Below are 22,049 nucleotides of genomic sequence, written 5' to 3'. Positions count from 1 at the left end.
TCCCCCACTTCCTTGTCCATCCCTGCTCCACACCCACCCCTGGCCACACGGACCCCCGTCTGTCCCTGGAACATGCCAAGTGCCAGTGTCCAACCAGGACCTCCGAACCTGCAGCTCCCTCTCCCACTAGGACATTTCCTTGTCCAGTGGACAGCCACACAGTCTTCCTCAGGCCCCCACTCAGATGTCCCCACCTCCGAGAGGCCTTCCCTGACCACCCTGCCTGGGCAGTCCCGCACCACCCCCAACACATCTTGGTGGAATTTATGTCACAGCACTCACTGAGGGCCTCATTCCCTTGTCCACAAGATATCTGTGTCCCTGCAGAAACACACGCTCCCAGAGATCAGTCTGCTTGCTGCTGTGTCCCCAGCCCTTGGGGCCACACCCAGTGTGGAAGGAGCTCGGTGAGGCTGTGGGCGCACCCCCAAGGCCTCTGTCACAGAGACCCTGGGGCACAGGCCATGATCACCGTCCTCAGCTTTTGTCCTCAGCAAATAGCCCTCTCCAGCTGTAGTCAGCAAAGGATACCCAGAACATTTTCCAGCAGAGGCTGAGGCCTGGCAGGAAGGTTCTCTGGGCTTCTTTTCCAGATCTGTGTGATCCTGGCCAAACCCCACAGCCCCCCGAGCCCAGGCTCTCCGCTGTGAAGGAGGGAGGGAGCTGGCAGTGCCTGCCCCTCTCCTGGGGCGCTGCGGGCAAGATGAAGTGGGGCCATCTCAGAGTCCTTGGGTGGGGGGGGGGTTCAGGTGTGCTTGAATTCTCTGCCCAGCAAGGTGCATGCTGAGTGGCTGATGAACAGAGTTCAGGTCACCAAGGCCACAGATCACAGTTCACCCCGCTGAACCAGAAACCAGCTTCAACGGGTAAAAGCAGACAGAAGGGTTTCTCGTGAGGATGTGGGGTGTCGCCAGGAAGCCTCAGTCCCGAAACGTCAGTCTCCAGGACGTAGCACGGGTGAGGCCTCCTGGGAGGCCACGGGGAGCGCAGAGCCTCTCTCGTGCTCTCCTTTCTGCCTCTCACGCTTCTTCGTTCTCCTCTCCACACGTTGATAGACTTTCTCTACGTTCTCACACACGTGGCAAAACCATGCTGCTCCATCCAGGAGACCCGCTGAGGCCCGGAGACACCGAGCTCTGTTGGTCACTGGAGGAGACTGCATCTGGCTTGGCTGCACCCCTCTCGGTGCGGGCAGGGGAGGGGATGGCTGTGGTGACACGTACACGGGGGCCGGGGCATGGGGCAGAGTTTAGGGAGGGGGCTGGGCAGGCCACTGTGAGGCATCTGTGACCCTGGCTTTGCTTCCAGTGCACTGTCTGATGGCAGATACCTCCCCTAACGTTCCCAGGCCCCCGGGAACAGCTACACTCACAGCCTCACAGGTCCCACTGGGTTTCAGCACTGATGGTCAGACCCCAAGTGTCCGAAGATCCGCATAGATGGGGACCGTGTGCTCGCTGCTGGCTCGCAGCCTGGTCCCTGCGCTTCAGAGCCTGCTGATCAGGGACCGTCTGGGGCCGCATCTCCCCCATCCTCGGGGCTGGTTATGGGATAAGTGCCAAGGGCAGGAGTCAGGACCTTGAGGGAGCTGCGGGCCCCTTGAGATTAAAGGGAAGATTCTCAGAGGTGAACCCAAACCAAAGAGGCAGGAATCGGGGTCCTTGTCCTGGCTCCGTCCATAGCTAGCAGTGGGGCCTGCGGGTCTCCTCCCTCTGTCAGTTGCCCTAGATCACCTCAGATGCCCCTTGGGGCAACAGGTGGGAGTCATGGGAGAAGGGTGGGTGGGAACGGAACCGAGAGCACATACACATGAAAAACAGCTTAGAGCACTGTGCTGGCCAAGCTTCCTAAAATGTGTTGGTGGTTGTGTCCCTCCTGCTGGCTTCCAATTTTTGGCCCCTGGGCTAGATAATGGTGAAGACTCCTTCTAGCTCTGATTTTGGCTGATTTTGCACCCTCCTGAGCCAGCTTCCTTGTAGGGTCATGGGATGAGACGGCCCAAAGCCCCCAGCTCCTGGCAAGAGTCTCTGGGGTGGGCTCCTGTGGCACAGGTCCTACCCACCAGCAGCTGTCTTTAAAATAAGGAGATGCAAGAGTATGTCCCCTTCTGCTTCTTCATATCAAGAGAAGATCTGCCCCCTCCCCCAGGTATTAGAATAGCCTTGCTTTTTCATAAGACATCAGTGAGATGATATCTGTTTTATTTTTATTTTTAAAAGATTTTATTAATTTATTAGAGAGAGAGAGAGAGAGATCACAAGCAGGCAGAGAGGCAGGCAGAGAGAGAGGAAGGGAAGCAGGCGCCCCGCTGAGCAGAGAGCCTGATGCGGGGCTCGATCCCAGGACCCTGAGATCATGACCTGAGCCGAAGGTAGAGGCTTTAACCCACTGAGCCACCCGTGTGCCCCAGGATATCTGTTTTAAACATAACCATCATAAGGGATTATCTGCATCGGAAATGAAAGCTGCCCATGGTCGCGTTGAGGGGTTAGGAGCTTAGAGCCAAGGGTCAAGGACATCCTGGCTCTGCTGCCACTTCCTTGACTTGGGCAGGTCACTGGCTTTTCTGGGCTTCAGTTTTCTCGCCTGTCACCCCCCGGTGAGCAGAGAAATACTAACATAAAGGAGCTTTAGAAGGAAATGGGGAGCACTTGCAAGAGAAGGACCATTGTCAACCCATAAAATTATAAGAGGGTGGTTTATGGGCCTTCGGGTCCTGGATAGTCACGTGGCAAGAACCGCAGAACAACAGTGGGGGGCCAACACTCTCTGTACTCCCTTGATGGGACATGGGAGGGAGAGGGTGGACATTGCAGGTCACATGAACTGTTAGATGATGGGAAAAACCTCGGCGTTAATGTTCATTAGTGGGGACAGAAGAAAGGAGCACAGGGAGGAGGTGGTGAGGAGAGGAAGGAAGCTCCCAGCCAGTGCAGGGATGGGGAGGCTGGGGAGGTTTTCGGGGAGGCCCCCTAGGAGGTCAGGAGAAAGAACTGAGCCCCATAGAAAAATGACTGGGGGGCGCCTGGGAGGCTCAGATGGTTAAGCGTCTGCCTTCGGCTCAGGTCATGATCCCAGGGTCCTGGGATCGAGCCCCACGTCGGGCTCTCTGCTTGGCGGGAAACCTGCTTTTCCCTCTCCCACTCCCCCTGCTTATGTTCCCTCTCTCACTGTCTCTCTCTGTTAAATAAATAAATAAATCTTTTTAAAAAAGGGAAAAAAAAAGAAAAATGGCTGGAAAGGGTAGGCAGTCAAGTGCCACTGATGATTTTCTCTGGCTGAAAGAGTGGTTTTATTTTATTTTTAAAAAGAATAGGCTGCTTTTTAGAGCAGTGTTAGGTTTCTGGAAAATTAAGCAGACAATGCAGAGAGCGCCCATAGGCCCCCTCACCCTCAGTTTCCCTATTACTGACCCTTGCCTTAGTGTGGTCCATTTGTTACAATTGAGGAACCAGCATTGATAGTATTACGTTAGTATTAATGGAAACCAACAGTTTACGCTGGGGTTTCCTCTTGGTGATGTACAGATAGGTTTGGACAGGTGGATAATGTTGGGCATCCGCCATCACGGTATCATACGGGTAATTTTACTGTCCTAAGAATGTCCTGTGCTCCACCTGTCCCGTCCCTCCTGAACCCTCTCTCTGGGAAATCTAAACTTTTTACTGCCTCCATGGTTGGCCTTTCCCAGAATGGCATAGAGTTTTTCACCTCTTCCTTTTCTTCCATGTGCTCTTCCGTGTTGGTACAATGCCTAAGTATTATGTTCCCCCTCCCCGACCTTACCTTTATTAACATGACCCGCGACAGACCAACAGGTGCACATATCTACATTAGCCACAGCTCTGTCTTCCTGCTTCTCCAGGTTCGGATAATCGCCCACTCCCCTTATACCTTCAGGGAAGGCCGCCCCTCCCCAGTGGTAGAGCTCTGGGGACTGCACGGACTTTGTTGACTTCTGAAGGCCAGTCCACGCCTTTGTAAATAGCCCCTTTGTTGGACTCCCTTCAAATAACCGGGTTTGGGTGGGCTTGGGTGGGCCGTGCTCGCCGGCTGGGACCCGGACTTGAGGAGCTCTTAAAGACTCTTGAGCAAGGAATGATGGCAGGGGGATGCTACGGGTTAAATGATGTCTCCCCAAAATTATATGTACTCAGATCTGATTACTTCATATCTCAACCCCTCGTATTTCAGATTATGACCTTATTTGGCAATAGGGTTATTTTAAATGTAGCTGGGGCTTGTTTTAATCAGATGTTGTGAGACATGCAGACACAGAAATGACTGTATGAAGGAAGATGTTTAATACAGATCTCTAGAAACAAGAAGTGTGCAAGCTAAGCAGGTAGACACCAAGGACCGTCAGGCGACAGAGGGACCGACGGGAAAGTGCAATCAAGAATCTTTTTTGTGGGTTTTGCAGGAGGAAGGGGGAGGGTTGGCTAGTTTGAATAATTTGGGCAGGCTGTGGGCTAGGGTGGGAGGTCCCATAGTGTCCAGTCCCTGGCCCTGGCAAGAATTCCAGACTGCAAGAATCTGACAAAAAAAGGTGGATGGGGGTGTGGACTGGGACTGGATGGATTGCTTAGCAAAAATGTGTTTTTAAACTGGTTGGTTACTGTCTCTAGGAAGTGGTGGACCCTGGGAGGGGCCCCAAGATGTCAAAGCTAAATAAAACACAGAAAGTCAAAAACATGATTAAGACAAAGGTCACTGCAGATGTAATTACTTAGGATACGGGCACAAGGGTGGGCCCTAAACCGGTAGGACTAATGTCCTTATAAATAGGGCCAATTGGGGCACACGCCAACAGGGAGAAGGCGGAGGTCAAGGCGATGCGTCCACAGGTCAAGGAACACCAAGGAATGCTAGCAAACCCCCAGGAGCTGGGGTTCAGTAGCCTCCAAAATGGTGTCCAGCCGTCAGTCAGATTTTATGATGTCAAAGCGAATCCCTCTGCTGCGTTTGATTAAAGGGGAATAAGCACTAAAGGTAAAATCAGGCTCTTGTTTATTTAATCGGGTGTTCTCTGCTCCCTGCCTCGAGCAGGCTGTTCCCATAGCCATTAACAGAGTGTCTGACCATGTTCCAGGCCCTGAGCTAAGCAGCCCAGGGCAGCCCCACCCAGTGGAAAGACAAAGTGAGCCACAAATGAACAGATGAAATTAATTTTAATATTTTATTGAACCAGCAGATCTGGAAGGTTAATTTTTTTCAACCTGTCGTCAAGGGAAAAGTCATTCATGAGATCTTTTCCCATTGTGTTTGCACACCGAGTTTTCACAGTCTGGGGTGTATTTGACACCTGCAGCACAACTCAGTCCAGACTAGACACATGTGACCTTGTCAGCATGTGACCAGGCGCTACCCCAGGGGACGGCAGAGCTCTAGGTCTGTTGGTGTTGTCTAAGGAGTACATTTCCAGCCAACATCTCCCCATTGGACTGGTAAGAAAGCCACAGGCAGGTTAATGTAGCTCTGCCCGGGTCAGCAGCCAGAGCGGAGGTGTGACCTGGAGAGACTGGCTTCAGGATCTCCGTCACGGGCCCATGCGCAGCTTCTCAACTCTCATATCGGAAACCGGGGTCCCCTCGCGGCGAGCCCATCCTCTTGGGTCCAGAGCCTCTGCTTTGGGCTCAGAACCAGACTTGGTCAGGGAGCTTTCCAGATTCAGAACCTGGCCTGAATCCAAAGATCACCTGAGTGTCTTCGCAGAAACTGGAGCAGACGAAACACGTGTGATGACAAGTTCGGCTGCAAGCGTGAAGGACGTGGCGGTGATCTGGATGAAAACTCCACTCTCTTGGAGGGCGCGCTCCAGAAAGCTCAAGCTCAGCTTATGGGGTGATCTAGTTTATCCTTCTTCATTTTCAGGTGGGAAACTGGCTCAGAGAGATCGAGTGACTTGTCCAAAGCCACGCAGTGAACTAGTGAAATGCAGACAAAGGTCTAGCCCAGCCTCCCTCCCCAGTTCCCTCATATTGCTCACCAGTCACCATATGGGGATGTGGCACAGTGTCTGAGAACTCAGGCTTGGCATTTAGAGACCCCACCCCTTGAACCCTGCTCTTCTATATACTAGCTGTGTGAGCCTGGGCAGATAACTAACCTCTCTGTGCTTCAATTGTCCCATGTGTAAAATATGGACAATAATATTCATAGCTTGGCACAGCGCCTGGCACACCGAAAGCCCCTAATGAACACTGTTATTATTATCAGCCATAAATCTATGCCCGTGTCGCCTCCCCAAGGACCCCAGTTCCAGAGGCTCACGCTGAGCATCCGATATGTCTCAGTGTGATACTGCTGTGGGTGCTCGGGACTGAGGGTCCATTCCCAAGCGGGGCTCTGCCTGTGACTCACTGCGTGATCTTGGGGGCTGTGTTACAGGAAACTATTCCTGTAACAGATTCCCACAAAATTAGGGCCTTAAGGTCATACAGATCTATGATCTTACAGAAGTTCAAAACAGGTCTTGCAAGCTGAAATCGAGGTGTCTGGGTTCCTTTGGCCTTTCCTGGTTTCCCATTTCCCCACATGTGAAAACAGAGCCTTAGATAAAGGTGAGGGCCTCTCTGCCCACCCAGGTTGTTTCTAATGACACCCCTGTCCCTCCCTCCAACCTCTGACCCTGTGGTCACTTCCAAACATCCCACTACTCAGGACAGGTGGAGGACATCATGATGAAGATGATGGAACCAGGACAGGTGGGGGACATCATGATGGAGATGATGGAACCAGGACAGGTAGTGGACATCATGGTGGAGATGGTGGAACCAGGACAGGTGGGGGACATCATAGTGGAGATGGTGGAACCAGGACAGGTGGGGGACATTGTGGTGGAGATGATGGAGATGATGGAACCAGGACAGGTGGAAGACATTATGGTGGAGATGATGGAACCAGGATGGTTGGGGGACATCATGGTAGAGATGGTGGAACCAGGATGGTTGGGGGACATCATGGTAGAGATGGTGGAACCAGGATGGTTGGGGGACATCATGGTGGAGATGGTGGAACCAGGATAGGTGGGGGACATTGTGGTGGAGATGGTGTACATGGGACAGGTGGGAGACATCATGGTGTAGATAGTGGAACCAGGACAGGTAGTGGACATCATGGTGGAGTTGATAGAACCAGGCCAGGTGGTGGACATCGTAGTGGAGATGGTGCACATGGGACAGGTGGTGGAAGTAATAATGGTGGTGATGGTCAAGGTGATGGCATTGACAGTGATGCTGGTGGTGGTAGTGGAAACGCATGCACACCTTGGCAGAGAAAGATTTTCAGCCCTCAGTGATCATCCCTGCTCATTTCTCACCAGGAGGAGGACAGGCTGGGAAAACTGCACTGTGAGTCTGTCAATGTTTTATCCTCGTGCAGTGACTAATGTGGGTGTCCTGAGGTCCAGGGCTGCCAGTCAGGCTGGAGCGTAGCATAGCAGAGTCCCAACCCTGGCGTAGGACTGACTGCTCTCTGCTGCCCATTCTACAGAACGTGGTCTGTGGAGACAGTCCCAAGCAGGAGCCCTTGACCTGATGCTGCGATGTCTCTTCCTCTGGTGGAAGCCAGCTGATTGCTTAATCAGACAAAGTGTCTGCGGCTGAGATAGGGAGGACAATTGGGAATTTCCCCTGATGCCGCAGCCCATATTTAATGAAAGTTATGGTGGAGAACAAGGGCCAGCACTATAGAAAATTAGAGCTGGTATTCCCAGCACCCTGCCCCCCTGCAGTCCATGCAGGGGTGCCTCCCCCCAAAGTCTTCCTCTGTGACACCAAGAGGCTGCAGCAAGGAGCCATGGGACCCGCACCTTCAGGTCCAATAAAAGGGAGATGTGGGGTGGGGTGACAGGCGCAGATACCTTTGGATCTAACCTTCTACAGGGCTGCAAAATCAGGAAGCCGTGGCTGGAAGTCCGACCAGGCCTGTGAAAGAACACGCTGCTTCTTTCTGTCTCCTGCTTCTTTGGGTTTGGAGTTCTGGAAGCCAGCCCCTGGCCCACATGGAGCCCTCCGACCCCAGAGTGTTAGAGAGGAGAGTGATAGGAGGGTGAGCTCTGGTCACGAGCAGTGGGACGAATGGCCAGGGGTCCCCAGAGGGCCTTCATGCTGGTCCTTTCTCCAGGAGAGGAGAGTTATAGGAGGGTGAGCTCTGGTCACGAGCAGTGGGACGAATGGCCAGGGGTCCCCAGAGGGCCTTCATGCTGGTCCTTTCTCCAGGAGATGAGAGGGGAAGCTCCTTCCCTGGGAGCTGTTGCTCTGGCTAGTTTGGGTGGAGAGAATCAGCCACATTCTCTCCCCGACCCTCCTTGACACCGGGGCCTTCTCACACCTTGAAGCGTTTAGTACAGGTTTTGGGCAGGCCATTTGCAGAAGAACCACTCCGAATGGCCCATGAGCCCATGATACGACATTGAGCTCTACTCGTCGTCAGAGAAATGCAGATTACATCAGCAGTTATGCTCTTTTATGGCTTATGAGATCAGCCAAGATGAACGAGTAACAAGATCCATTGTCGCCACAAGTGCAGGGACGGTCCTCAGCTTGTGGGAATGCATCGTGGGGAGATAATTAAGAATGCATATGCAGATGCCCATAGCAGCCTTGCTTCTAGTAAGGAAAGAACGGGAAGGGCCCTGGGATTACAGAAGGAAATCATGGCTCAGCTACACAGTACAGTGCCTGCAGCCATTTAAAATAATGTTTGGGGAGCAGGAGCGCCTGCGTGGCTCAGTTGGTTAAGCGCCTGACTCTTGATCTCAGCTCAGGTCTCGATCTCAGGGTCGTGAGTTCAAGCCCCGCCTGGGGCTCTGCACTGGGTGTGGAGTCTGCTTAAAAATCAATCAATCAATAAGACATTTGGCAATGACCTTGGTCGGATAGAAAGATGTTCCGTGTGCTTACCCAACAGAGCGGCAGAGTATATTTCTACCTGGGTGATATCTGTACGCAGATGTGCAGAAGAAATCGAGAAAGGTATAAGCCAGCATGTTAAATATGTATGTATGGGTCCTTTTATCCTCCTTCCTTTTGTTTATTTCTGTTCTTTCAGTGAATTCATAGGCTTTGCCTACGTGGAGTTGGGAAAACAAAAAAATATATTTTTAATGACAAAAGTGCTTGGGAGAGCTTGTCGTTGATGTGGGTTAGGCAGGTCTGGGGTTGGGTGGGGAACGCTGGCTCAGCGGGGAAGGCCCCAGAGATCCTCTGGCTGCAGGCCTGTTTGTTGGCAAGGGGCAAGAGATTAATCTCAATCTACCATCCGCTGTGTCACCGTCTATTTCGGGAGAGTGGCAGCTCTTCACCCTCTCCAGCAAAGGTGTCAGCTGCCGGGGAGAAGTCATCAGTCAAGGGGACAGAGCAGCAGCAGGCGGGGGGCCGAGCCATCCGGCAGAAGGAAGGAGGCATGTCTCCAGGGGACGGTTCCCGCAGGGCAGGGCTGCCGGAGGGAGCGCTCTGGCCACCTTCGTGGTCAAGCCACTCAGGATTCAGTTTATCCAATCAGAGAGACTGTGGCCCAGTGTCAGTCACGTGCTGACCCCCGGGGCCAGGGAAGGGCCACACATTTTCATGAGGTCCCCAAGGAGTGGAAGGGGATGGCGCAAAAATGCGATCTGGGAGCAGCCTCCAGATAAGGAGACAAGGAGGACGAGAGGCCCAAGGACAGCAGGTGACTTATGTGTCACACATAAGACACCCGGAGTGGGTTGAATTGTGTCCCCCCAAGAGATATGGCCAAGTCCTATGAGTGGGAACTTATTTGGAAAGGGTCTTTGCTGAGGTAACTAAAGATCTCGAGATGAGCTCATCCTGGCTTTCGGATGGGCCCTAAATCCAACGGCAGGTGTGTTTTTACAAGAGAGAGACGTGACAGAGGCAGAGGGTGGGGACATGCTGTCATAAACCGAGGAATCTCTAGGGCCACAAGAGCGGGAGGGGGCCACGCCGCATTCCCCCTTTCGAGCCTTCAGAGGGAGCCCGGCCCTCCTGGCACTTTAGTTCCAGGCTCTGGCCTCCAGAACTGGGAGGGAATAAACTTGCTTGAAGCCACCCAGTGTGTGACAATTAGTTTGAGCAGCAGTAGGAGAGGAAGACAACACCCAGACCCTTGAGCATGACCTTGGGTGTTCTTTCCACCAAGTACCCTGGGCGGGGGCTGCCGCTGGAGACAGCTTGGGCTCCAGAAGGGTCTGTGCGTTCATTGTACAGCCTTGGCGTCCTGATATGAACCACTGGGGCTTAATATCCCCTGCAGTAATTTGTGCAAACACTTTTAAGGCAATAAGGGTGGGGAACGGCTAACCGCCCAGGTCTGGAGTCAGACTGCCTGATCCCAAATTATGGTTCTACCATTTCTCCGCTGGAGGACCTTAAGCAAGTGACGAAGTGGTTCGGTTTCCTTACCTGCAAGCCAGAGTCACCGTCGTACTTGTCCCAGTGTCTGCTTTGTGGGTTAAAGCAGTGTAGACAGTGCAGGGTGCTTAGAAGGACACTTAGCATGTGGTAAGACTCCAGGGGGGTTAGCTGATGTGCCCCCACTACTTGTGGGGGGCTTTTTGTTCCCACAACATCTGTTCCTGAAGAGCACTGCAAGTTTCCACCCCTCAAGAGGGAAAAGCACGGGAAAAATACGTAAAGGTTCTCTTTCCTTGGAGGGAGCAGAGAGTTATCTGCTGATGAATTTGGGGAAAAAGACTTTGGTCCAGCATCATCAGCCGTTAGGGGGAATGGCCTGTCTGTCAGGGGTGATGGCTTAGGAAGCTCCTTGTGGTGCACTGCTAAGCCATTTTCCCATCCTATCTTTATTCATACATTCATTCAAAAATATATTTTGAAAGTTCTAGATACTGGGAATACAGCAGGGAACAAAACCAGAAGCCTGACCTCACAGAGCCGACACTGGAGTGGGGAGCGTCAGAGAAGCGGAAAATAAACGAATACATATCTAGGCAATATGGCAGGTGTGGTTGGGTGTTTCAGAGAAAAATAAAGCCAGGTGGGGGGAGTGGAGAATGATCGTTGGGGTGGTGAGAGCATCTCCGACAAAGTGACACCTGAGCAGGGGCCCTAAGAATGTGAAGGAGTGAGCTGGGTAGAGGGAGCAGGTGCAAAGGCCCTGAAGTAGGCCGGTGCTGGGGTGTTAAAGGAATGGCAAGAAAGGTAGAGTGAGGGGTTTGGAGGGAAGGCAGTAAGGATCTTGGGTTGCATTTTGAGAAGGATGAAGATGCTTGAGAGGGAGGGGTACTGAGCTGAAGAATGATGGGATGTAAGTTTTTCCGTAAAACACTTGTGACTAATGGAGGATTGGGGGTTATCTGTGGAACCCCACATCTGTAAGAAGTAGGAGGAGTTCACATCTTTGAATGCACTTCACTGAAGAAGGGTGAAAAGTCATCAAAATTGGTAGCGCCCAACATTTTTGCCACTAGGAACCTATTAAGTTAATGTTTCCAGACCCCAGCGTTGAAAGGTGGTGTCCACCACACACCTGCGTGTTTGACTAACAGCCCCTATGGCCTCATCACAAAGAAGTCAGTGGCTACTGATCGGTTTTCTGACAGACCCGCAGCCCACCTTCCAGACCCTGCCTGGGCATCACACACTGGGACCCTTCCCACCTAGACATTTCTGACCTGTTCTGCATTTTCTTGGTTTTTGTGATATTTGTGCACCGTGTGCCAGGCTCTAAGCTGGGAGCTGTGGGTGCAGATATGGTGGGCAGGGCTCCCCACCCTGTGGAGGATGTATGGAGGTTCAGGAAGGAGAGGCCTGACTCAGGGAAAGGGGGAATGTAGGTAGCATTCAGGGCAAACTTCCCATAGGAGGAGTTTCCTGAGTTTTGAACAGGAATTGACAAACCTCCTCAAAAGGGCCAGCTGGCAAATCTTTTGGGATTTGTAACTACTTAAATCTACCATTATAGTGGAAAAGTCGCCCGCAAGCACGTGGAAACCAATGGGCCCGGCCGTCTTCCAGTGTGACTTGACTCCCAAAAATATATGGGGCGGGGGTAGAGCAAGAGAGGTGTGGCCCCAGAGCTGTTGTTCGCAGACATCTACCCTTGAGGAATAAGGACATGAACCCCCATCCCAGGAATTGCTCCAGGTGGAATGGGAAGTACAGACAGCACCCCCCAAGGCGGCCCCAGATCCGGGGTCGTCTGTCCAGGCATCTACAGGCCCTTCCAAAGGGAGGACAGTGAGGGCAGTGTCCTGAGTGGTTCTTAAGTGTTTCCCCTTCTCATCTTATCCTGCACTTCCTAACTTTAATGGCATACAAAAGTTTCTCTTATAAAATGTTGATGATAATGATGGTGATGATGATGGTGTATGTTTTGAATGTCCTTATGGGGCAAAGTTATAAACTGTAGTCCTATGTCAGTCTCTCTGTTTTCCTTTTCCTTCCCTTCCCTTCCCTCCCCTCTCCTCTCCTCTCTAACTCTCCTCTCCTCCCCTCTCCTCTTCTCTCCTTCCCCTCCCACCCTCTCTCGCTTTCCCTTTCTCTCTTCTTTTTCTTTCTTTCTTTCTCTCTTTTTTCTTTACCAGCATATAACATCCAAAGCCTGAGGACCACAGCTCTAGACTGTAGGCTCTCACGAGATCTCTGTCATGGGTAGGGAGTCTTGGCCCCAACTCTGGCCATGCCCCTCACTCTGGGCTGCGTCTGGGACGGGGGACAGGGAGAAACCACTGCCCAGAGGCTGCACACTCCGATGGTTGCACAGGAGTCCGGGGGGGACAATGAGTGAAGGGGCTCACGGCATGTGTCCTGTCTCATTACAGCACCCCGACAGTTGTGTCTGTGTGAAAATGCTGCTTCAGCTCCTGATTTAAATGGGATTTTTTTTTTTTTTAGATTTTGTTTATTTGACATAGATCACAAGTAGGCAGAGAGGCAAGCAGAGAGAGAGGGGGAAGCAGGCTCCGTGTTGAGCAGAGAGCCCGATATGGGGCTCGATCCCAGGACCGAAGGCAGAGACTTTAACCCACTGAGCCACCCAGGTGCCCCTTAAATGGGGTTTTAAAAGATTCTTTAAAGACTACCACATCGCACTGACCAAAACAACAACAACAAAAAAATTTTTAATGTCTTAATTCAAATTCTCAGTTCCTGGCCATGATTCTCTGGTGACCCCACACTCCACCCACAGGAAAACTGCCAGGGACCATCCTTTGGGATGATACTGTCGCTAGGGGGCGCTGTCCTAGTCCTAGAGGCGCATCTACCACCCACCCTCGCTTTTGGATTCCACCTGTGCCCCTCGCCTGCAAGGCCTTTCTCATTCTACCCGAATAATCCTTCAAACTCAGAGCTGTTCATTCGTCCCATAAGTGTTGTTGAGAATGCCCTAGACCTTGCAGACACCCTCTCTCTTCATTCTCTACATTTGTGAAGCCCCGTAGATCCCCAGCTGTGAATTATCTTCCTTTCCAGTGGCCTCATGTATTGTCAGTTTGGTTCCTCTGCTGGATCGTAACCGTCCTGGGGCCAGAGATGTCACTTCCTTAGGTGCTACAGACGACACGGGCAGACGGAGGAAACACAGGCTTCAGAGTAAAACAGATGAGTTGAGTGCAGCTTGAATTCCGTCTTTCCCATTGAATAGCGTGTGAGTTGCCAAAGATTTCTGAGGCCCGTTTCTTCAGCTAGGAGTTGAGCCCCTCCCAGATGACGTAAGTGATCAATGGCGGGCACTAAGGGGTGCGCACTATATCCGAACACAGCAGGTGCTTGGTACACGGTCCCCACATGGGCGTGTCCACATTCCCCACTTTAGGGCATGGGTGAGGACTCAGGACGTCGTAGGTGAATTATACCGAGTTGGGAGATTCACGTATTCATTCTTTTCAGAAATCCGCCCAGTGTGTCTCCCCTGGGCTCTTCCAGCCCTGCTCTCCTCCCAAGTGTTGAATCACTAGGGACCAGCCCTTTGCAATGTGGCTGCAAATCCCTGAAGAAAGGTCACGTGCCGGCTTTTCAGGAGATGATAGCTTTTATTTAAAAAGGAGGAGCAAGCCAGTAAACACATGAAAAGATGCTTGAGTCACTATTTATTAGAGAAATGCAAATCAAAATCACACCCACAAAGAAAATGAGATACTACTTTGCACCCCTTAGGATGGGTCTTATTATTATCTTTTTAATGTGACCTAACAAGCGTGGGCAAAGATGTGGAGAGATCCGATCCCTTGTGTGGAGCTGATAGGAACGTAAAATGGGGCACAGCCACTGCAGGACACAGTAGGGAGTTTCCTCCAAAAGTTAAACATAGAATCACCATATGACTGAGCAGTTCCACCTCTGGGTATATATCCAGAACTGCAAGGGGAGATTTCAACAGATACTTACATGCCAATGTTTATAACAGAAGTATTCACAATAGCCACGTGGTGGAAACAACCCAAGTGTTGCATCAGCCAACAAAGGGAGATGTAAAATGTGGTGTAGCCACTCCATGGAGTATCATTCAGCTTTAAAAAGAGGGAAATTTCGATACATGCTACAGCCATGGAGGGGCCTTAAAAACATCGTGCCTGGTGAAATAAGCCAGTCACAAAAGGATACAGAGTGTATGGTTTCACCTCTATGAGTAGCCAAGTTCATAGAGACAGAAAGTAGGACAGTGGTTAGCAGAGGCTCGGGATGGGGGAAGGGAAGTTATTCTTTAACGCGTACAGAGTTTAGGGGATGAGAACGTTCTGGAAATGAGAGTGGCGATGTCTGTACTATGTTGTAACTATACTTCATGACACTTAAATCGCACACTTAAAAAACAATTAAGGCAGTACAGTTTATATGTCCTGTATGTTTTACCGCAACAGAAAGTACATGGAGGCGGGTCCTCTGGGTGGCTCAGTCAGTTGGGCAGCGGACTCGATTTCAGCTCTCGTCATGGTCTCAGGGTCAAGAGACAAAGCCCCTGCGTTAGGCTCTGTGTTCACTGGGGGAGTCTCACTGGGGAAGTCTGCGTGAGGATTCTCTCTCCCTCTCCCTCAGCCCCTTCTTTTGCATGCTCTCTCTCTCTCTTTCCCTAAAATAAATAAATAAATCTTAAAAAAAAAAAAAGAGGACACAGAGGAAGAAAGAGAAGGAGAGAGAGAGTGGAGGAAGAGGAGGAGATTGGAGGAAGATGGAGGAGAAGGGGGAGAAGGAGAAGCCACCTCCTCTGTGGTCAGAGAATGGTTCTCAACGTGCAGATCATCCATTTTCCACACTGCTGAATCCTGCTTTTGCTCTGAGCTCTTTCTGCCTCTCTTCAGGCATTCCAAGCAAGTAGAGGAAAGAAGACAGTTTCTTTTGCGTTTTCACGCTAGACCCATATAATTAAAAAATGCCCCTCTCGCTGCTGCAGGAAAGCACGAAGAGCACAGTGACGGTGGATTTTTTTTTAAAGATTTTATTTATTTGACAGAGAGAGAGATCACAAGTAGAGAGAGAGAGAGAGGAGGAAGCAGGGTCCCTGCCTAGCAGAGAGCCTGATGTGGGACTCGATCCCAGAACCCCAAGATCAGGACCCGAGCTGAAGGCAGAGGCTTAACCCACTGAGCCACCCAGGCAGCCCCTGATGGTGGATTTTTGACTGCCTGGGCATTTAGGCAGACATTGTCCGCTTCTGAGGGTGTCTTTGGATGAGATGAACATTTGAATCTGTAGGCTGGGCGGAGCAGAGTGCCCTCTCCAGTGTGGGTGGGCCTCATCTAATCAGTTGATTAGAACGAAACAAAACTGACTTTCCTGTGAGTAAGGGAGAGCTCCTCCTGCCTGAGGGCCTTGACCTGGGATATTGGTTCTTGCCTTTGGACCCAAACTGGAACATTGGCTTCCTGGGTGTTGAGCCTGCCAGTATTCAGCCAGGAAGTACCCCACCAGCTCTTGGGATCTCCAGCTTACTGGGTGCGGACCTTGGGACTTATCCTCCATAATCGTGTGAGCTGATTCCTTATGATACATCTCTTTCCTTACACACACACACACACACACACACCCCCTATTGGTTGTGTCTCTGGAGAACCTTGACTAATACAGGGAGCCTCCTCAGATATCTGGAGTCAGGTGTGGGTGCAATTTGAAACCTTAAAAAATCTGAATAAAAATGAGCGCTGAATGGTGGCCAGGTGCCACGGTAAGTTAAGCATGAATGGTGGCCAGGCGCCACGGTAAGTTTCCAGATGTCCCCTTAAGTCATGCTCACAACACCATCACCAGGCCAATGGGGGGGGGGGGGCGTCCCTGCACATCTGCATTGAGAGCCGTGTTCCTGACAAGGGAGACCTCTACGGTCCGTCTAGGTCAGGGCTGGAGACAGGAGAGTTGCGGGAAAGTTCTAGAGCATCTCTTTAAAAGACAGTCTGCATGAAAGGAGCTTGTTGTGAGATTCTGGGTGAGGCTGGGCAGCCCTGGGAGTCCAGGTGGGCCGGGTGTTGGTCGGAGTATGGACTTGAGCCAGGCTGGCTGGGCTGAGTCTCAGCTCGGCCCTTCCCCAGCTGTGTGGCCTTGGGCAAGTCACTTAACGTCTCTGTTCCTTGTTTGGATCATCTGTTAAATGGGGATAATTGTAGCAGGCTCCTCATTGGGCTGGCGTGAGGATCAAATTACCTAATATATGTAAAGACCTAAGAGCAGTGCCCAGCACACTCAAAATGCTATATCAGTGTTGGCTTTTGTTCACTGATCTTAACTCAGACAGCTGAGGAGATGGGGGTCAGGAAGGGAGGGAGAACATTCCAAATCAAGCAGGGACATCCCAGGGACTCACTCCCTCCCCTCATGTGCCCATGCCCTATCCCTCCTTTCCACTGGCCCTGCCCTAGTGCCCCTGCCGTTAGACGGAAGGTTCTCAGGCCAGAACTGTGTCTTTCTCTTCTTCCTTCCCTCCCTCCCTCTTTCCGTCCTCTGCTTCCTTTTTTGCATCCATCACAGCCTCTAGCATAAAACCTCACCTGTTGTGTTTAATGCACAAATCAAAGAAAGCCATTTAATAGCTAAGCTCAGTCACCAAGAGTGGTCCTGGCATAGAAGGTAACTTCCTTTGCCGGGCACTTCCCCCTAAAGTTCTCAACCAGAAGGACTTTATTGCCCTTGTCCCACGTGGCACTGTTGGGAGACATTTGTGATGGTCCTACTGGGTGCAGGAATGCTGGTAAACCTTCTGCCCCACATTGGATTGCCCTCCACAACACTTAACTGATGCAAGACATCAGTACTGGCAAGGGTGAGAAACTCTAGTCTCGAGTAAGATTGTGCAGGAGAGAAGATACACCCAAGGTCAGATTGTCCTGACTCTGGAGTTCTGCAGCCAGCCTGGGACATGAGAAGCAGTGCCCTGCCCCCTCTGCTGAGCCTTGTCTGCTGGGATGACACTCTTTGTCCGACTCTTCTTATTTCTGTGCCTTTTGTGAGCTACAAAAACCCATTAAGACAGTGTATCTCATCGTGCTAGCTCCAAGTGTGGTTCTAGAGTCTCCCACTACTGGTGGGCTGGTGTGCAGTGGTTTGCAAACAAGCCTGTTTCTTCTAGCTACAGAGAAATGTGGGATGACATTCTCCAAAAGTGTCACTTTGTAAATATGTTAAAAAAAAAAAAAAGACCATTGTGGAAATCGGAATGGACTCAAGGAGTCTTGGCGAGCAGAGGTTGGATTTAAACGGCAGGCTCTGTGGGCTTGTGTTGTTGCGTTGTGGGTGTTTTCCAGTGACTACAGCTTATCAAAGGCAAGAACTGCTAGGAAGGTTCTCCAGGCAATAGTAGTGACTTGGTACAGATCTGAAGATTGCAAATATCTTGCAATTAGGAACTTCATTGGAGTTCATCTCGCTTATGTTCATAACATCCCTGGCTGTGGGCAGGGGGGTGTTTAGAGGAGGCTGGTCAGTTGATTTGTCCACTTTCCATTGAAGAAAACAAGGGAAGCCCAAGGGAACCCCAATATGACTCTGTCTTCAAGTTCTCCTAATTCTGTTCAGATGCATTTAAAAGGCTCATAAGTAGTCAACGAAAGTTGGGCTTCTTTAAGAAAAAGAAAGTCAAAAACGAGCCCAGCATAAACTGGAGAACGATGCAGAGCTCTCGTGCGGCTCATTCCCGGGGTATGTGAGGTGGGCGCGGGATCAGGGAAAGGAGGGACTCGGAGTCTGGTTGCCATGGCAATGGCTTCCACAGGGAGGACAGCATCAGTGGGTTTGGCTGTACATCACAGAAAAGACGGGCCAGGACAGAAGGAAGGAGGCAGCCTCTTCTTCTGAGCTGGAGGAGGAAAGAGATACAAACAAAGACCCAAAGGGTGGTTGCAGGTTTGCTGGGCAATTAGTGAGGCTGCTCTACGCTTGACAGAAGCCAACTCCCTTGTGAGATGTGAAGAGATCATTCTGACTTTCATATAATTCTGGAGATGGATTGAGGGCCAGCTCTTTGAAATGGAAGCCCCGACAAAGAGAGCAATTGTGGATTTTCCTAAAAGTTGAAAGGAAGCCAAGGGGAAGCGGAGATTGTAGGCAGCTGAGCTACATGTCAAAATGGTGTCCTCACGTTTCTGGGAAGCTGAAGGCAAGCTATGAAAACTCTCTGCTTCGGTTTTCTCATCCATAAAATGGGCATGCTTGTACTACCTACCTCATAAAGTTGTGGCAGGAATGAAGAGTTGGTATGTTTGTAGCACTTGGAATAGAGTTCGCACGTACTGAGTGCAGTACGGATGCTAGTTTCTACTGCTTTGTCTTCCTCTCCTCTTCCACATCAGAAACAGAAGACCTGATCTCTTTATGCATTTTAAAATGACACATTTTCTTGTATGTGAAGTTTGTGAAGTCATGGAAGTAACTTGACTTTGTATACAGTTCATATTGTGTATCAGTCAGGGTATGTAGATCACACTTGGTAACAAACAGCCTTTGGGGGCTGACTGCTCACACAAGTCTACCTTTTGTTAGTGTCCTGGAGTCCTCACATGGCCTCACCTCTGTGCACATGCAGAGAAAGAGAGAGAGATCTTTGGGTTGTTTCTTCCTCTTCTTAGAAGGACACCAGTCCTATGAGATTAGGGCCCCACTCTTCTGACTTCCTTTAACCTAATTATCCCATTATTATCTCTAATTACACTCACACTGGGGGTTAGGTCTTCAACAAATGCAGGGGTGAGGGGGACACAATTCAGTCCATAACAGGGTTGGTGCCGGAGGTGGGGTCTCTGTTCATGATATTCATTTGGAGACCCTGGCAAGTCTGGGCTTCATCTCAACCCATGTCCACATGTCCCACTTCAGCTCATACTAAACACTCCTTTGCCCACTCTGCTGCCCCTGACTACACAGTGTTGCCGAACACTGAGCTGTTTGCCAACTTCCTGCCTCCTCTGCCTCAATTGTTCTTCTGTGACTGGTTCCATCTCATTCTTTAGATCTTTGCTGAAACAGTACCTCCCGAACACCCCAAATAAAGATGGCCCTCTTTCCCAGACACTCCTCGTTTGACCTTAGTGTGTCATCTTCACATTTATGTATTTCTTTTTTTAAGATTTATTTATTAGAGAGAGAGAGAGAGAGAGGAACACATGTGCATGCATGCAATGGGAGGGGCAGAGAGAGGGAGAGAAGCAGACGTCCTGCTGAGCATGGAGCCCGACGAGGGGCTCGATCTCCCGACCCGGGTCTTGATCTCCTGACCCTGAGATCACAAACTGAGTTGAAATCAAGAGTCGGATGTTTAACCGACTGGGCCACTCAGGTGCCCCAACATTTATGTATTTCTTGATCTACTCATCAGTTGTCTACACCAAAGCTGCATTAGGGCAAGGATTTTGTTGAGCTCACTGCTGTATTGCCAGGGCCTAATGTGTGGGAGATACTCAATAAACATGTGTTGAAGGCACGAATGTGTGTCTGTCTTCCAGAATTTATACTCTTTGAGATTAAGGGCCCTTTTTGCCTTTTTTGCCACCAATCCCTTGGCACAAGATAAAGTGTCCACTAAGTGTGTGTTGAATGAATAAACGAGTGTTTGGAAAACCATTGGCTCGGTGCTTGGATCTTCATGCCCCGGGCAAGTTTTCCTTTAGGCTCCCTAGAAAGCAGGAGGGTGTGGACCCCTCCCCCCTGCAGTCCTCCAAGCTGTCTCTGTACTTCACTGGCTGGCAGATGAAATGCTTTATTGTCTGTGAAGTGCTTAGACCAGCGTCTGGCCTCTGGTAAGCTCAAGTTAGTGTTTCTCATTACTGTTGTTTTAAAGCACTTTCTCACATGCACTCAGTCAGATTTTCCTGGACCGGAGGGGGGAAACTTCTTTTCGGATCAGCCACTCTCCAAGTGAAATCTTAAAGGGGACCTCAGTACATAAAACCGAGGTTACCAGGGCTCCTCTGGGCATCGTGGGAGAGAGCGTCCCAGAAGCTTGCCAACTCTCCAGGGAACCTGCATTTTAAAGCTCTCTTCAGGTGATTCTGAAGCTCACGGAAGCTTCACAGCTTTGGTAACTGCTGTTGGAAGGCCACCTTCAGAGAGAACCCATTTCCCCCGCTCCCGTGGAGGGAAAACCCTTTTAGAGTAGTGGAGTTGTGTTCACTTTTGTCCTGAGGACAAGGGGAACGGCACCTGGCCCGGAAGGTGGCTCTCCAAAATGGAGTGAATTTCATCCATGGGCACTTCCCCAGGCCCCTTCCATTGACACCCCCACCCCGCCCCCGACTTCCCTGGAGGCCAGGTGGTACCCAGGTCTGGATCAAGGTCTACAGAAGCTCTGACCCTGAATCTCCTTTTGCGTGGCCACGGAGTGGTTCAAAACCCAGTTCCATATCTTAGAGCGGGGTGAGGGAGACCAAAGCCTTCTGATTTTCCCACGGGGATTCCTCTGGGGCTTTTTAAAAGCCTTAAATTCCATTATAATCAACTCCCCCCTCCCCTTTTGCTCTTGGGGAGGCGGGGGACTCTCCCACTCTGCGCTTGGCAAACCCTCGCCCTGCCAACTTTTAGGCTGGCCTGCAGATGTTTCTCTCACCCCGCCTGCTTTTTCCACAGGCCGCGAGGAAATCCAGTGCTCCCTGCCCCTGGGGAACAGGAGGATATTCCTGCATGAGCTGTCCGAGGCCAGCTTCAGCGAGTGCAGGTTCAGCCTGTCGCTCACGGACCTGTTCATCATCATCTTCTCCGGGGTGGCCGTGTCCATTGCTGCCATCATCTCCAGCTTCTTCTTGGCCACCGTGGTGCAGTGTTTCCAGAGGTGCGCGCCCAACAAGGACACGGAAGACGAGGACGAGGATGAGGACGACTGAGGCTCCCCCTCCCTTCCTGGCTTGCGGGAGCCCACGCCGGTCTCCTCTCCACGCGGAGAGGGAAGAGGGGAGCGGGGAAGCTAGAAGGAGTCAACCTGCGGCAGGGCCCAGGGAAGCCCCTGCCCCTGGCCATGCACCTGGCGTGCCCGTAGCCACGCCCCGGCCACGCCCCCGGCACGCCTAGGCCACGCCCCTGGTCGCCCTCTGGGACCTCCCATCTCAGAGTTTAGAACCTGCCCTGAGGAGCTCAGGAAACATATCGGGGGGCCTGCCCCCCCCCCCCCGCCCCCGGCTGAGATGCGAGAATGGAGGAGGAGACGGCCCGTCAGACTTCCCCGCTGATGGCTGAACACCAAGTCAGGCGTTGTGGACGCTTGCAATTCCCACCGCCAAGCTGGTTTGTGCACCTGTTATGGGCCTGGACTCGGAGTCGGAGCAGCGGCCCCCTCCTCCCCTCGGGATGCAGTGGCTCGGATGGGGACCCGTGTCCAGGACCCTGTCCCTGGAGCCGGGTTTCTCCTGCTGTAATGGGCTTCAGCAGCCTCGGGAGGTGCAGAGGACAAACCCCCATTTGGCTACAGGGGCATGGAGGAAAAAGCTCAGGCCAAGCGGTGTTCGTTGCCATATTTGGGTAGGCAGGTGAGGAAAACTTTGGCCGGCAGGACTCACCCTCATCCTCTGCCTTAGGAAGCAACTCGTAGAGGAAGGACGGTGGGTCATACAGTCTGGAGGGCCTCTATGCCCCGTCACTCTGCCCCCCGAAATACGACCAATCGTCCTCCTTCCT

At 51.5% G+C, this 22,049-nt stretch overlaps 1 protein-coding gene across 1 annotated transcript in view; it reads left to right on the top strand.

Moving 5' to 3' along the window:
• LRRC38 (leucine rich repeat containing 38) overlaps nucleotides 1–21,426 on the top strand; it is a 29,265-nt gene extending 7,839 nt beyond the window's left edge. The window contains exon 2 of the mRNA XM_032863457.1: nucleotides 21,009–21,426. Within this exon, the coding sequence (XP_032719348.1) occupies nucleotides 21,009–21,262 (254 nt within the window). The 3' untranslated portion in view covers nucleotides 21,263–21,426. The remainder of the gene's footprint in view (nucleotides 1–21,008) is intronic.
• The last annotated feature ends 623 nt before the right edge of the window (nucleotides 21,427–22,049 follow it).

The sequence above is a fragment of the Lontra canadensis genome, unplaced genomic scaffold, assembly GCF_010015895.1.
Source record: "Lontra canadensis isolate GAN:19392208 unplaced genomic scaffold, GSC_riverotter_1.0 scaffold25, whole genome shotgun sequence".
NCBI lineage: Eukaryota > Metazoa > Chordata > Mammalia > Carnivora > Mustelidae > Lontra > Lontra canadensis.
This window is presented reverse-complemented; position numbering and strand designations above follow the sequence as displayed.